The following is a 14346-nucleotide window of genomic DNA, read 5'->3' as shown; positions in this document are numbered from 1 at the left end:
GTATTTGTTAACTGTGATATACATATATATATATTTTTTTTTTCCTCATTTTTACCAAGTTATATATTAGTATATACGTATAATTATACTTTTAAATTAGTTATCATCTATTGTAAATAAATAAATTTTAAGTATAATTCGATACGTCTTAGAGATCATTTTTACGTGTTTATATGTATAATATATTATATATATATACATAAACACACGTATCTATATTAACCGTTTGAGTTCAAACTTTTTATCGTAAAATGCTTCGTTTGGCATTTGTCAACGCGATTTTTCTAAAAATTCCTAGGACTCAAACGGTTAAAACAAATATAAGTTGCGTTATTCTAATTCAATGGAACCGGATGTAAGAAATTATTATTATTCTATTAATTAAAGCAGTTTAAAAATTAAACGTTACGAGAACACAAAATATATACATTTAATATTATTTCTTTTTAATTACTGGTATTGTCATTGCTTCTTGATATATTACGAAAGAAATGAATTATTATGAATAATATTATTATTACTATTTTTATGGTTAATAAATTAAAATAAAAATATAATAATAATAAAAAGAAAAGGATTAGTAGGTATATAAGTGATAAGAAAAAAAGAAATGGACGAATGAAAACTTAGTTCTTAAACAAAACAAAAATGAATTACTTTGTTACAAATCGTATTATAACGACAATTAGCATATACAGAAAGAAATGATTAAAAAATCTTCGGTCAAAATGGTAGCTCCAAGTTTTTATATGTACGTGAAGGAGCTTCCGAAGATTTTAATGTCATTTATATTCATCTATGAGAAAACTTAATGCTGTAAGCTTTATATCACTTATAGATTTTCGAGTCAAAGAGGAAAGAGAACTAAATTTGCTAAATAATAGATGAAGCAGAATGCGAGATTATATTCTTATAGATTTCATGTTTATCCTTTGTCAAAGTTACTATACATATACACACACAATATTGCCGAACAAAACTCTTTATAAATGATTGAATGAATTTTATATATTTTCAAATATATCCTTGTATTTGATTGATTCTGAACAAAGCGATAATATATCAATTACAATGAGAAAAATTATTTAATTTACAATAATAAATTGTAGTTTACATGGTGGTCCCAAGGTTCGTTCATACTTTTGCAGTTGTATACTTTTTAAACAACGCTGTGTTTAAATATAATATTATATAATTAATTTAAAAGAAAACTTATTAATCAGGATTTATATATATATATATATATATATATATATGCAATAAAATATGCTTTAATGTAAGTATCTCATAAAAATGGTGCCTTTTTTAGGCTTCTTTTACATAAATAGACACAAATATGTGCAAGTAATGTTCTTATACATTAAGAGAAAAACCATAGTTTCCTGAGAATATTAATTTTTAGGCCAAATTGGGCTGACAAGTTTTATTCGTTATTTCATCATTAATATTTGATGTGTAATATTATGTAAGAATTATCGAAATAAATCAAATACAGTTGCTGTAAAATTTCACATACAACATCGGTAATTCATTATTCTTCTTGTGATTATCGTTTAAAAACTACAATATATAGAAATATAAAAATGCGAAGTATTAGATATAAGATTATGATACAAATTATTATATTTACCTGATATTATTTTATGAATTTTTATCAAATGATATATATCAGATCTTTCCTTTTTTTTCTTCTTGTTTTTTTACATAATCTTTATAATTACCTATTATACTATTTTATATGCCACTGAATTTATCAAGCCACCTTTACGCATAAATTGCTTACGCGCAATGGTTAGAGTGATTATTAATTATCTAGTATAAATCGGAGATAAATCATTTCAAAGAAAAATCGATAGATGTTTCATTCTTAGAAAATCATTCTCCTCATATAATAAGCATTGCATTGACTGATTTTGGGATTATTGATTGTTATCCCTGTTATATGATATATAAAAAGCAAATAAAAAGTCAATAATTCGTTTGCCTAGGAATGGGATGGCGAAGTACTAAAACACTGTCTGCTGATATTATGGGTAGCAAATTGACACAATGATGATTAACTAAATGACTTACGCTATCAAAAACACGGTCCTTTGTGCGAACCTGTAAATTGTATTTTTTACTTTTTTGTTATATCCAAGAATTAAAAAGAAGAAGTAAAATAAGAAATACTTCTTCTTTTTCTTTTCATTTAACCCTTTGACTGTGAACAACATTTACAGATGTCCAGCGAAAATCGTTCTCTCTCTACGAACATTTTGGTGCCTATAGGCAACCAATGCAACATTCTTCTTTGTAGCAAACTGAGTTCTATGGTCACGTTTTGTTTCTGACACTCCGCAGTCAAAGGGTTAATTATCTCAAACTATAAACAAAATACTTACAACACCTTCTGGATCTATCAGTAACAAATGCTTCGGTGTATTATTATTCATACCAGTTAAAACATATTGACCTGGAGAACCTTGTGATTCGCGTACTAGAAAATCTCCATCCTGTTTAAAATTAATAAAATTATATTTTATTAATTATATAATTGTGGCATTATGATAGATTATTATTTATTTTTATTTATTCTTCAATTATACTGACTCTCATGAGCATAGACTCTGCTTCGGCACGACTGACGCTACCATGAAACCACGTTTCTTGCTTTAACTGATTTTTCTGTGAACGTGGACTTAGTTTACTCATTTCTGATATAGCAGAACTGAATGGTTCTGGAAAAAAAAATATAAAAACATTATATATGTAATAACTTCTGTAATATTAAAATAAAAATATTAAATATGCATTATATTAACTTACGCATATCAAAAACATCAAAAAGTGATGTAGTTTCACGGTGATTGTCTCTATTTGCAAGTATGACACTGTCATTCATGTAATTATGTTCATGTACTACATTAAAACTTGAGGTAGTTCCATCTGCATTTAAATCAATTAAATTTCCAGTTTCTGTAATAAATAAATAATAATATTAAAAGTTGTACACAAAATTACAATCAGTATATTTTGTTTTATAAATACATATAAATGTAATTTTTTTATGATAATATTACCCGTCCATTGTTGAAGTTGTCTATTATTATCAATAGAAGGACAAGTATCATGTAATACAGAATTTTGTGGATTACATCGTGTTACTTGGTTTTGTGTAGAGTGATGTTTCAAATTTGGTAATGTCGATGCTGTATTGGGTAAAGGCGGTACTGGTGGTGGACCAATATCTGGTGGCACCTTTCCTGGTAGATCATTATAATAATCCCTATCTGCTTCCCTCATACCATTTAATACTGGGCTATAAAATAAAAAATATAATAATAATATAATCTCTTCTTAAATAATAAATTCTTTTAAATCCTTTGCACACTCTATAACAACATATGATATTTGTAATACAACAAATTTTACAAACCAAAGTACAAAATATGGCACGCAACTCCATGCATTAGATCATAGTGCAAGGGATTTAATAACGAACTTACTGTAACGAATTTGGTTTAGTAAGAAATTCTTTGAATCTTATTTCGAATGCTTGACCGATTGTAGATATAACGTCTTGCGCTAATCCACCATCGCATTCCAAAACATAACATGCACGCCATTCGTGCATATCTTTGGCAACATATGCAACAAAATCTAATATATCCTATAATTAAAAAAATGTTCTAGTTATAAAAATGATATATTAATTAATATCGAAATGATTGTTGTGTGAACTATATAATACATACTGTATCGCCGCCAGAAGCAAAAGATATACGTGGCATATCATGTTTCGCAATAACTTGTCCCGTTTCTAAATTAGTTAAAGATAGACTACTACTGCTAATTGTCAAGTTGATGCTAGTACCTGCATGTTCCATACGAGGCTTATCGGCTATTGCTCTTAAAACCTTTCTGTCAACCTACATTTTATAAATAAAATTATATATCTTCTATGTGCACATGAATTTTGTTGACGAATAGTTAATGTTTTACCCTTCTTTTTTTATCTGCTGATTTTAATCCAACGGCTTCACAAACTCTATTTATACATTCTCTGTAAAACAAGAGATTTGCTCACTTATACCACTAGTTGCAAGAACATATCCTGTATATAAATATATTTTTGATTACTTACTTAGCAACACATGATCTTGTTTCAAAATCTAAACTCTTCATAGAAGTGTACACTTCGAGACATCCTATATACTGTAACAATTAATAATACCATTATTCATAAATATATTATATAATCGTTTGAAAACAAATTATTACTATAAATAACTTACTTTAACCATGTAAGTAATCCCTTCCTTACTTACTAAATGATCGGGATGTAACCATCCCCTTGCTGGTTTACTTATAAAACTACCACCCGTCGCCATACCTAAAAAAAGAACCATATATAAGTAAATTAAATAAATTATAAAGTATTTACATATAAATAAAAATATGAAAAATAGTATAATACATAAAAATGAAATTAATTCTAAAATATAAAGATATATTTTAAATAATATAAAAATAATTACAATTTTTGGAACAAAATATAGATAAAGAATAAATCAAATAGATCACATACAAATGACATTACAAATTACTATTGTTTTACAGACTTGAACTTTAGACTTTCACACAAAATTATTTGAATTGAATGACAAAGGAATAACTATATGAGTAATCATGATGATTAATTTTATTTAAAAAAAATCTTAAAATAAATAAATAATTAAAAAAGTTAATAAAATATTACCCAATCTGTACTGTTGCTATTTAGAATGTTCTTCGTGCATTGATGACACTTCAAATGGTACAAGGTAACTGCTTAAAAAAAATTGTTAATAGTTCTGCTGACGTTATTATTCTAAGAATGAATGATTTTAATTAAATTACGTGGATGTGGGAATACACAGGCACTGTTAAGAGGCACTGGTAAAATGTCATTTTGTTAAACTGTCAAAGAAATGTAACAAAATTCAACTGTCACTACCGTTTTATAAATCTGAATGAGTGATCACACCCAGTGTTGCCATATGGTGTAATCAGGTGTGTCTGCAAATTTGATGTTAACAATTGTCCTTTTAAAAGTTCCATTTGATTAGTTGGCGATGCAACAGAGTACTTTTGCTTTGGCCAATCAGACGCCTTATGCGTCATTTCGTTATTTGATATAATTAGCTTTTGTTTTTTTTAAATAAAAAATTATTGTGATTACTTTTTTATTACAGAAAAATTTAATTAATGTACCATTAAACATTCAAGTTTTTTTAATTATCTAAATTTATATATATTTTTGTAATTCTTATCTTTGTGTTGATTGGTAATATATAAAGTTATATATAAATATATATTTCATTTGAAGAACTGTGTAGATGGTGACAACCAATCATAGCGAGTATACTATAGAGTTCATTTCAAATATTTCTATCTAATTTTCGCGGTTCTTTAGACGGTAACAATAGCAGAGTTTTAGGAAGAAATTAAAAAAATGGCGCGAGATAATGATACCGATGAAATGATGGAAGTTGAGGTTTTACCATCTACGAGTGGATATAATTCAAAAAGTAAAGAACAATCCAACAAATCTTGTGATTTACCTTGGTAGGTTTGACATTTTTGGATTATCTTTTCATTTATTTTATGTTTTGTTAAATTAGGTTATCTTACTTTTGTATGTTTTTATATTTTCTTTAGATAATTAAATTATATTACAATGTTACTGTATTTTTATTTATTTACTGTTAACTTAAAATTAAATATATTAACATTTTTCAATTATGTTATGTCATAATACAGGATTGAGAAGTATCGGCCACAAGTATTTTCAGATATCGTTGGTAATGAGGATACTGTTGCTCGTTTATCTGTCTTTGCAGAACATGGAAATACACCAAATATTATTATCGCAGGACCACCTGGTGTAGGAAAAACTACAACTATTTTATGTTTGGCACACTTACTCTTAGGTCCATCTTTTAAAGATGCTGTGCTAGAATTAAATGCATCTAATGATAGAGGAATTGATGTCGTTAGAAATAAGATCAAAATGTTTGCCCAGAAAAAAGTAAGTAAAAAAAGAAAAAAGTTTCTCACATATCTATATAGAAATAATAATATTTATTTTATCTGTAATCATATAATTTAGGTCAATTTAACGAAAGGAAAACACAAAATAGTCATTTTAGATGAAGCTGATAGTATGACTGATGGAGCCCAACAAGCTCTTCGTCGTACAATGGAAATATACAGCAGTACAACTAGATTTGCATTAGCTTGTAATAATAGCGAGAAAATTATTGAACCGATACAATCACGTTGTGCCATGTTGAGATATGGGAAATTAAGCGATGCCCAAGTCTTGGCAAAAGTTATAGAAGTTTGTCAAAAAGAAAATGTAATCTCTGTTTATTACAAAATTATGTTTGCTTTTCTATTAAAAAATATTCTATTCTCATTAAAAATTGATTTATAGGTTTCTCACACAGACGATGGCTTAGAAGCCATAGTATTTACTGCTCAAGGTGATATGAGGCAAGCATTAAACAATTTACAATCTACACACAATGGATTTGGTCATGTAAATGGTACAAATGTTTTTAAAGTATGCGACGAACCGCATCCTCTTTTGGTAAAGGAAATGCTTGAATTGTGTACGCAAAGAAATATTTGTAAAGCGTTTCAGGTAAAATTTATTTTATATTATTTAAAATGTACTTTCTACAAGAACTTATACATTTATTCAATTCTTGGTTTTATATTTTATTTCAATAGATAATGCAACATTTATGGAAATTGGGTTACTCTGCAGAAGATATTATTGGAAATATATTTCGTGTTTGTAAGAATCTTCCTATTGAAGAAAAATTAAAATTGGAAATGGTAAAGGTAAGTTTCTTTTTTTTATGTCTATATTTATATTACATAAAATAAATTTATTATAATAATTATTTATTGTAATATTTATTTTTTCAGGAAATAGGAATTACACATTTAGGAATTGTGAATGGTATTAATAGTCTATTACAAATGAATAGTCTGCTGGCTCGACTATGTCAAAAACCTATCTCAAAATAATTAAAACCTTAAATTTAAGTGAATTTATATGTAAAAGTTATGAAATCAATAGTTTCAAGTATAATATTTACATTTATAAATTGCCAGTATTTTTATATAACATTTACAGACTATTTTATTTCATCATTTAAATATTAATTTATGAATAGGATTACGAAAGAATTGGTACGAGAAATAAAAAAGAAATAATAAAAGAAGAAAAAGCAAATTGAATAGCAAGTTTTCGATTAATACGTTTTTTTCACGTCGGATCTATTCGAGGGCGCTGCGGAAGTTTTCGCAGTTGGCGTGAAGTTAATCGAAGGTGTCGATTCTTACAAAACGTTTATTACAACGAATAGACAAACGTTCTTATCTTATTAATGAAATATTTCATCGTGTTAATTAATCACAACGATTCGTAGAAAATAGAATTGATTAAAGTGCAATAGAAATACATGGAGAAATCTAATATCAATAATACAGTGTCAAACATCTACTATATCGAAAGGTACGATAATATGTTGAAAACTGCCGGCATTCACTTTAAAGATAGTACCACATTAAACGGACAGATGTCGCCGGAAGCATAGTTATTTGAGGCGCGGCGCAGTGTGCTTTGCATCACTGAACGAGAAACTCTTCGAGAAAATATCATGCGATATATCCAGTGGAATTTTATGCACTCATGTCACGCATCCTCGAATTTAAATAATCTCAACCACAGACCAGGCTAAACTATCGGTATCTAGCAATAAAAAAAAAAAGAAAAGAAAAGAATAACAATAATAAAAAAAAAGAAAAAGATAGCTAAACGAACAAACAAAAGTCACGAAATTTTTTTTTTTATGTTTTTTCTTTTTCTTTCTTTTTTTTTCTTATATCAAAAACATTGATCATTATCAAATAGGAAAATAATTAATTCTATTCTACGAATGGTCATCGTGGCACTCTCATACGATTTGTACTGACTTTATTTATAGTGTCTGGTTATTTTTGCATGTGTTTCTTTTAAAACAAGATGCAGCTGTCCGCTGCTAGCTGATAGCACATTCTCTTGTACGTATTTTTATAAGTTTGCTTCGTTAGAGAAGAGACAGACAGGGCAACACTAAATTAAGGCATAAGTAGTTAAAAAACAGATATCGGTGCATAGTACTTTTCTACATGGACACATTAGTCCGTGATACGTGGGTGTGTTAATACGTACAAAAAGAGTATTATTTGTTATTTAATTTTTTTTTTATTTCGATATATATATTTTAAACATTTTATTTTATATAATGAGGTGGACGTTTAATGTTAAGTGACAATATATAATATTTATGTCGAAGGCGAGTGTTAAGAAGAATTAACACGTCCGAAACTCTATAATTGTGGTCTTCTTTTGATTCAAGCAATATACAGGTATAACAAGGACAGTTCAGGCTATCTATATATATATATATATATATATCATGAATATTTATACTAAATTATCATTATGGAATATCTTTTTTCTTAATGTAGTTCTACTTTTCTTTCGACAATAATTATATTATATATATCTTAATGCTGTGCATGTAATTGTTGTATATAATACAATAACCTTGTATGGTAGGTGATCGGTTAACAAACATAATCCATTTAAAGACAACGTTCACTACCTGAACTGTTCATTAACCGATTTACCACTGTACAATTTTACAAATTTTAGACACAGCATTGGTACTTCTTGTGTTCGTTTCGTGAGATGTTCGTTATCCAAACATCTGTTTTTTAAACAAATGAAGTCATTTTATATCTTTATTCGACATTGCTTTCCCTAATTCTACTACGAAATAGAAATTTCTTGTATTTAGATTCTTCGTTAAAAAATAAAAAAAGAAATCAATTGAGATCTGAATAGTTATTATCGATTATCATTATTATTATTGTGAATTTGAATTGTTAATATGATTCAATGTTTTTATGTTAAGGTTTAAAAAACGTTAGGTGTATCAATTAGCTGCTGTTTCAAAAAATAAATAAAAGGACAAATGGAGTCTGCTGTAACTGGACGAAGACGAACCGCCACACGGCATTCTGCTGAAGATCAAGCTCTTGACCAAATAGCTAAAGAGGTATGACATAATAATCTGCTCGTTTATTCGCTTAGAATTATTGTGTTCGATAAAAATACCAAATCCTTATTGAAGGTTATAGCTTTATAGTACGTAGAACAGTGATACATGTGTACATTTATGATTTGCTTACGTTTACCTAAATTTCCATTTCATACCTGTGTATTAATTGTTATTAATTTATTAATATAAAATTGGTATATTCTTATATTATTGTATATTCACATTTCTGTAAGAGGAAGATGTATAAAGTAATACTTTTACCACTGCTAAGTTACACGTTATAAACCATATAATGATAAGAGCTTATCATAAAGATAAGATAGGAATGTCAGGAAAACAGGTAACTTTGCCAATGGAATAAGGCTAAAAGTGAGTATAACAAAACAAACTACTATGTATTCTGGTTATTTAAACAAAACAGAAAAAGAGAAATTCATATAGTATTAAAATAAATATTATTATTAAATATAATATATATATTATAAGACAAGTGTGTTTCATCTTTCTGTTAGTCAATTCGTACTATTTTTTTATTAGCATTAAATAAATTAATATTTATATATTTATTTGTACGCAACATAAAATTCTAAAATCATGTCGAGCTTAAAAAACATTTTAAACATATTAATAATTTTGTTAAATAATTGTATATCTTTTTGTTACACGCTCATACACATACGCATATATACATATATTAGTAAAAGAATTGATCTAACTTAGCAATGTAAATAATCAATTGAATTTGAAAATGTTTTTGGTAACAGGATGGATTTTCCATACATACTTTCAGGCAGAAGCTCGACTAGCAGCAAGAAGACAAGCAAGAGCAGAAGCTAGAGAAATTAGAATGCGCGAATTGGAAAGACAACAAAAGGAAGCGGAAGAAAATGCTGATAGAGTTTATGACATGTGTTCAGGTAACTATTATCAAAATATTTTTTATAAATACAAAATATAACGATAGTCTTTAATTAATCGTTGTAATTACTACATTATATTTCATTTGTTTGTAGATCCTAATAGAGCCATGAGAGTAACTCCAGATCCTGTGAGGACGTCACGCTTGCTCACAAATTCGAATAATTTTCAATCCAGTTGTAAATCATCGGAAGATTCATTAGAAGATGTAGGCCTTGGTAGAGATCTTAGGGTACGTGTTCTATGCTTATTAAATAATATGATATGACTACGTTAATTAGAATTAACATTGAATCGTTAAAATACTGAAAAGTTACATAATTACAGTTAGAGCTGAAGGAATTTGAAGAGAAGTTTCGAAAAGCAATGATAGCTAATGCTCAATTAGATAATGAAAAATCTTCTTTTGCATATCAAGTTGATATATTAAAAGATAAATTGGAAGAATTGGAAGAAATGGCAGCACAGTTGCGTAGAGAACTTCGGGAGAAGAATCGAGATGCCGAACAGTCAAAACGACTTAGTCAAAGATTAAAAGATGACTTAGATTTATGCAGAACACAATTATTAGAAAGGGATACACTCATTCAGGTATGTTTTCTTTTTTTATGATATGAAATTTCTCTACTCTTAACAATTAAGTGAAGTTATTAAGTAATAGTAATAATAATAATGATAATGATGATGATGATAATGATATTGTTTATCATATAGGAAAATGGATTAGTAATAGTTGAAGATGAAGGAACTGATGAAGAAGACGATGTTGAAGGTGGATCCTGCCATAGGAAAAGAGTTTTAGTTAGTAAAGAATCTGCAGATTTATTAGAAAATGCTGGAAAAGGATCCTTGGGTATGTAATCCTAATCTAACATTATTTATATTACAAAATTGATATAAAAAATAAATATATAAATTGAAAATACTCTTTTTTTTATTGTAGATGTTCGACTGAGAAAGTTCGCTTCGGAGAAAAAAGAATTAGAAGATCAAATACGACATTTAAGATTGGAATTAGAAGAAACCAAGAATCGCATAAGATCTGAGAGATCACCGGGTGCAGTATTAGGTTGAAGTTAAATCTGTACATTACGTGTGTGATGGAGTACATACATCTTTTTTTCTTAATTTTTAGTACTCCATAAAATGGTCTTATAAAGGAATAGTTACGAAATGTTTTATCTGTAATATAAATTGACAATTTCATTAAATGTTACTTTATATGAGCTATTTATTGAAACAGGTGGCTTAACGGATTCTGAGGATATTCAACGAGAAGCTAATAAACTTTTAGCTGACTACAAATTCAAGCTGCAAAAGGCGGAACAAGACATGTCTACTTTACAAGCCACTGTAGCTAGATTAGAAAGTCAAGTAATACGCTATAAATCTGCGGCAGAGGCATCTGAGAAGGCAGAGGATGAACTCAAAGTTGAAAAAAGAAAATTGCAAAGAGAAGTAATAGAGCATCTTTTTAACATTTTTTTTTATGTATACCTAACGATGATAACTTATTCTTTTATATTTTATATTTTTATAGGTTAGAGAGTCTCAAGGACGTGTCGAAGAACTCGAAACAGCGAATTCTCATTTACAAAGGCGATTAGATAAACTTAAAAATGCTAAATCTGCTCTTTTTAAAGATCTTTGATGAAATTATTTTATTTCTTTTTGAACTTGTCAAGTCTACCTTGTCTTTTCTCTTCTGTGCTATAGACGGAAGGCATTTATTTAATAATTTTTAAATAATAATAATAATATTGCAAAATATATCAAAGAGTTATTTGGCAATTTGGTAATAACATTTAACAGAGAATATGTGTACTGTTATCAGATCTTTTATAATTTAGAGAGCTTTTATCATTTAGAGAATGACACGTATAGAAATATTTATACTAATGAATTTGTACGCAAAGTCATTCTTTGTTTTTATCTGGTCTTTTGGTAATAAGCAGTTTAATGGCAATTTAACAACGAGAAAATGCTTGTTTAGTAATAATATTCCAGGCATTTATAATACTTTATTAATTTATAAATAGTTGTGTAAAGACAATTTGTGCGTGTATATAACATTGTTATGTTATAACAGGCTATTGGTTTTTATTTCTCTCTATGCATTGATGACATCAATATTAAAAATGAATTTTGTGTTACGTTTTGACTAATTACATTATGTCAACCTGTAACATTATAAATATATATATTACAAGAGTTTTATATAAATTTTAAATTAATATTTCTGTTTTTGGAATTTTTTTATAATCAAAGTGCATAAAAATTTAATATTTCATAGTTTGAAATCAACATAAAAAGAGAGAAAGAGAGAAAATATGATTTTTGCAATTATATAAAGAAGTTAACATATTTTAATAATTTATATACTTGATATAATAAGTATACTTAAAATTTCTTAAACTTTAAAGTATATTCTTCTAGTGTAAAGTGGATCAATTACGAATGTATTTAAAGAGTTTGAACATTTGAAATTATGAGTTACACAATTAGTCTTCAATTTTTATTCCTTTGATCCTTTATTAACTATTTCAAACATTTTCAAATGCATTTTATAATTAAAAAATTATTGACTCAAGATAGATTATAAATGGCAAAAACCACACCGGACTGATCCCTAGTGAACCATAACAAAATAATATGCTTACAAAAAAGAATAATTATAAAAATATCCTTATTGTGCAGAATAATAGTAAAAGGAAGATATAAATGATTGTATACTATGTTAAAAAAGAAAAAAAAGAACATATCCCCGAATATGTTGGTAGTGAAAGTATATTTATAATCGTGTTGCATTTATAACTTATATCAAAATAATTTCTAAAACATTGCGACTGACATGTGTTTTTTATCCATCAGATTGATATAAAAACTACAGAAATTAGATGTACAATAGTGTGGTCTTTGTACATTTAGAATAAATTCAAATATATTGTTATAAATGTATGTGTGTGATATTCTTTGTGTATTCAACAAAGTTTTGTCCATAATCAGTAGTACGACTCATGCGAATATATACAATGTACATATATATACTTCCAATGTTGTCCTATTGTAGGAGTTTACCCGTCATTATATCATTGGTTAAAGAGAATCAAACTATATTTAAAAAAGTTTTATCTTTGCACTCTAATAATGCGTGCCAAGGGATAGCAAAAAAATGTGTTAACCAGTTTGTTGTTTAGAAACGTATACACATTTTTAATGGTCCATGATATTATTCCAAATGAAACAACAAAAATAATAATAATATAATGTTTAATTATTGATTAATAAATTAAAAAGAAACATAAACAATATTATTATACGCTTATACTTTTTTCAAATTTTTTCTCTTTTTTAATTATTTAATTACCTTATATGTATTTAATCAAATTTTTATTTTCTTTTTATTAATACAACATACTTTGCGCAATGAACGATGAATGAGTCTTTAATTAAAAAAATTGAAAATAATATTAAAACTTTTCACTACCTTTCTTAATTCACAATCAAGATATATCAAACACAGTACCGTACTATACTAATATTTACGATTGTTTAAACATTAAATAACTTTTAACACATTTTAATTCGAAATTTTATTACAAGTATATCGAAAATTTAAATTTGTGGAGTGACGTCACGAAAATCGAACATTCGATTATACTTGCGGTAATCGAAATATATCGAAACAGTATTATTTCGTATTTCGACGAGTTATCATCGGAACTTTTTATTTTCTACAGGTAAGCTTTAAATAATTAATTTTGTCAATTGTTTAAATAAGATATCATATACGTGGAGTATAATTAAGTAATGTTTAAACAATAGTACATCTTTTTTAAATATTACATATCTATTAATATAATTCGAATATTAAATAATTTCAATTTGTTATTTTATTGCATGAAAATTTTAAATTCGAATTCATTACTGTGTAAAAACATTAAAACAAATGTAATTTACTTTTAGGCTAGTGCAAAATCACGGTTGATGAACCTATAATAAATTACGATCGAATTAAAAGAAGGTTCATTAAACGCGGCTGATTAATATAATATTGTAGCTCGTGGATCTCCATATGTAGCAACCTCCACGTGGTGAGATCTGGGTCGGTATTACTTGTGATCCATCTAAATTTAATTGTAAATCATATAACGCAAGTACTACCGAGCAAATGGCTACATATTCCAGGGCGTTCCTGAAATATTTATTAATCATTACTCTATTTAAATTATACATTTCTAATTATATTTCAAAAGATAGATACTTACAAATAAAAGATAAC

General features: G+C 27.2%; 3 protein-coding genes across 10 annotated transcripts; 2 read left to right on the top strand and 1 right to left on the bottom strand.

Moving 5' to 3' along the window:
• Window positions 1–1655: 1655 nt before the first annotated feature.
• Window positions 1656–5032, bottom strand: LOC106793282 (SHC-transforming protein 1). Of its 2 annotated transcripts, XM_014760097.1 has the most exons (12): window positions 4882–5032; window positions 4742–4809; window positions 4278–4375; window positions 4127–4197; window positions 3985–4045; window positions 3738–3911; window positions 3489–3652; window positions 3063–3301; window positions 2809–2958; window positions 2593–2720; window positions 2385–2495; window positions 1656–2103 (listed from the first exon to the last, which is right to left on the bottom strand). In XM_014760097.1, exons 3-12 carry the CDS (start codon window positions 4371–4373, stop codon window positions 1969–1971), a joined length of 1329 nt encoding a protein of 442 aa, XP_014615583.1. In that variant the 5' UTR covers window positions 4374–4375; window positions 4742–4809; window positions 4882–5032; the 3' UTR covers window positions 1656–1968. The 2 variants fall into 2 exon arrangements, with proteins under 2 accessions (XP_014615583.1, XP_014615575.1); XM_014760089.1 differs by having other exon boundaries at window positions 4742–5032.
• A 302-nt stretch (window positions 5033–5334) lies between these two features.
• On the top strand, window positions 5335–7164 carry LOC106793188 (replication factor C subunit 2). Its single transcript, XM_014759905.1, has 6 exons — window positions 5335–5589; window positions 5785–6052; window positions 6134–6382; window positions 6461–6670; window positions 6760–6873; window positions 6961–7164. The coding sequence occupies exons 1-6, from the start codon at window positions 5477–5479 to the stop codon at window positions 7060–7062; spliced, it is 1056 nt and encodes a 351-aa protein (XP_014615391.1). The 5' UTR covers window positions 5335–5476; the 3' UTR covers window positions 7063–7164.
• A 191-nt stretch (window positions 7165–7355) lies between these two features.
• LOC106793152 (leucine-rich repeat flightless-interacting protein 2) lies at window positions 7356–13375 on the top strand. Of its 7 annotated transcripts, XM_014759847.1 has the most exons (10): window positions 7617–7785; window positions 8376–8448; window positions 9000–9143; window positions 9937–10063; window positions 10160–10296; window positions 10392–10655; window positions 10779–10917; window positions 11008–11133; window positions 11308–11522; window positions 11605–13375. In XM_014759847.1, the coding sequence occupies exons 3-10, from the start codon at window positions 9060–9062 to the stop codon at window positions 11713–11715; spliced, it is 1203 nt and encodes a 400-aa protein (XP_014615333.1). In that variant the 5' UTR covers window positions 7617–7785; window positions 8376–8448; window positions 9000–9059; the 3' UTR covers window positions 11716–13375. The 7 variants fall into 7 exon arrangements, with proteins under 7 accessions (XP_014615350.1, XP_014615333.1, XP_014615328.1 ...); XM_014759864.1 differs by lacking the exons at window positions 7617–7785; window positions 8376–8448 and adding an exon at window positions 7356–7552; XM_014759842.1 differs by lacking the exon at window positions 8376–8448.
• The last annotated feature ends 971 nt before the right edge of the window (window positions 13376–14346 follow it).

This window comes from Polistes canadensis, unplaced genomic scaffold (assembly GCF_001313835.1).
Source record: "Polistes canadensis isolate GaletaPanama2010 unplaced genomic scaffold, ASM131383v1 scaffold_0, whole genome shotgun sequence".
Classification (NCBI taxonomy): Eukaryota; Metazoa; Arthropoda; class Insecta; order Hymenoptera; family Vespidae; genus Polistes; species Polistes canadensis.
Note: the sequence above shows the minus strand (reverse complement) of the source record. Positions and strands in the feature narration are given on the sequence as shown.

Excerpts from the sequence above, each read along its gene's own strand:
- LOC106793282 (XM_014760089.1), bottom strand. The coding sequence starts at position 4,373 with ATGGCGACGGGTGGTAGTTTTATAAGTAAACCAGCAAGGGGATGGTTA. Across the intron at positions 3,653-3,737 it reads TTGCTTCTGGCGGCGATACA|GATATATTAGATTTTGTTGC; the intron begins GTATGTATTATA and ends TTTTAATTATAG. Across the intron at positions 2,721-2,808 it reads TTTTGATGTTTTTGATATGC|AACCATTCAGTTCTGCTATA; the intron begins GTAAGTTAATAT and ends TTTTTTTTCCAG.
- LOC106793188 (XM_014759905.1), top strand. The coding sequence starts at position 5,477 with ATGGCGCGAGATAATGATACCGATGAAATGATGGAAGTTGAGGTTTTA. Across the intron at positions 6,383-6,460 it reads AAGTTTGTCAAAAAGAAAAT|GTTTCTCACACAGACGATGG; the intron begins GTAATCTCTGTT and ends ATTGATTTATAG. Across the intron at positions 6,874-6,960 it reads TAAAATTGGAAATGGTAAAG|GAAATAGGAATTACACATTT; the intron begins GTAAGTTTCTTT and ends TTATTTTTTCAG.
- LOC106793152 (XM_014759864.1), top strand. The coding sequence starts at position 9,060 with ATGGAGTCTGCTGTAACTGGACGAAGACGAACCGCCACACGGCATTCT. Across the intron at positions 9,144-9,936 it reads TTGACCAAATAGCTAAAGAG|GCAGAAGCTCGACTAGCAGC; the intron begins GTATGACATAAT and ends ACATACTTTCAG. Across the intron at positions 10,064-10,159 it reads AGTTTATGACATGTGTTCAG|ATCCTAATAGAGCCATGAGA; the intron begins GTAACTATTATC and ends ATTTGTTTGTAG.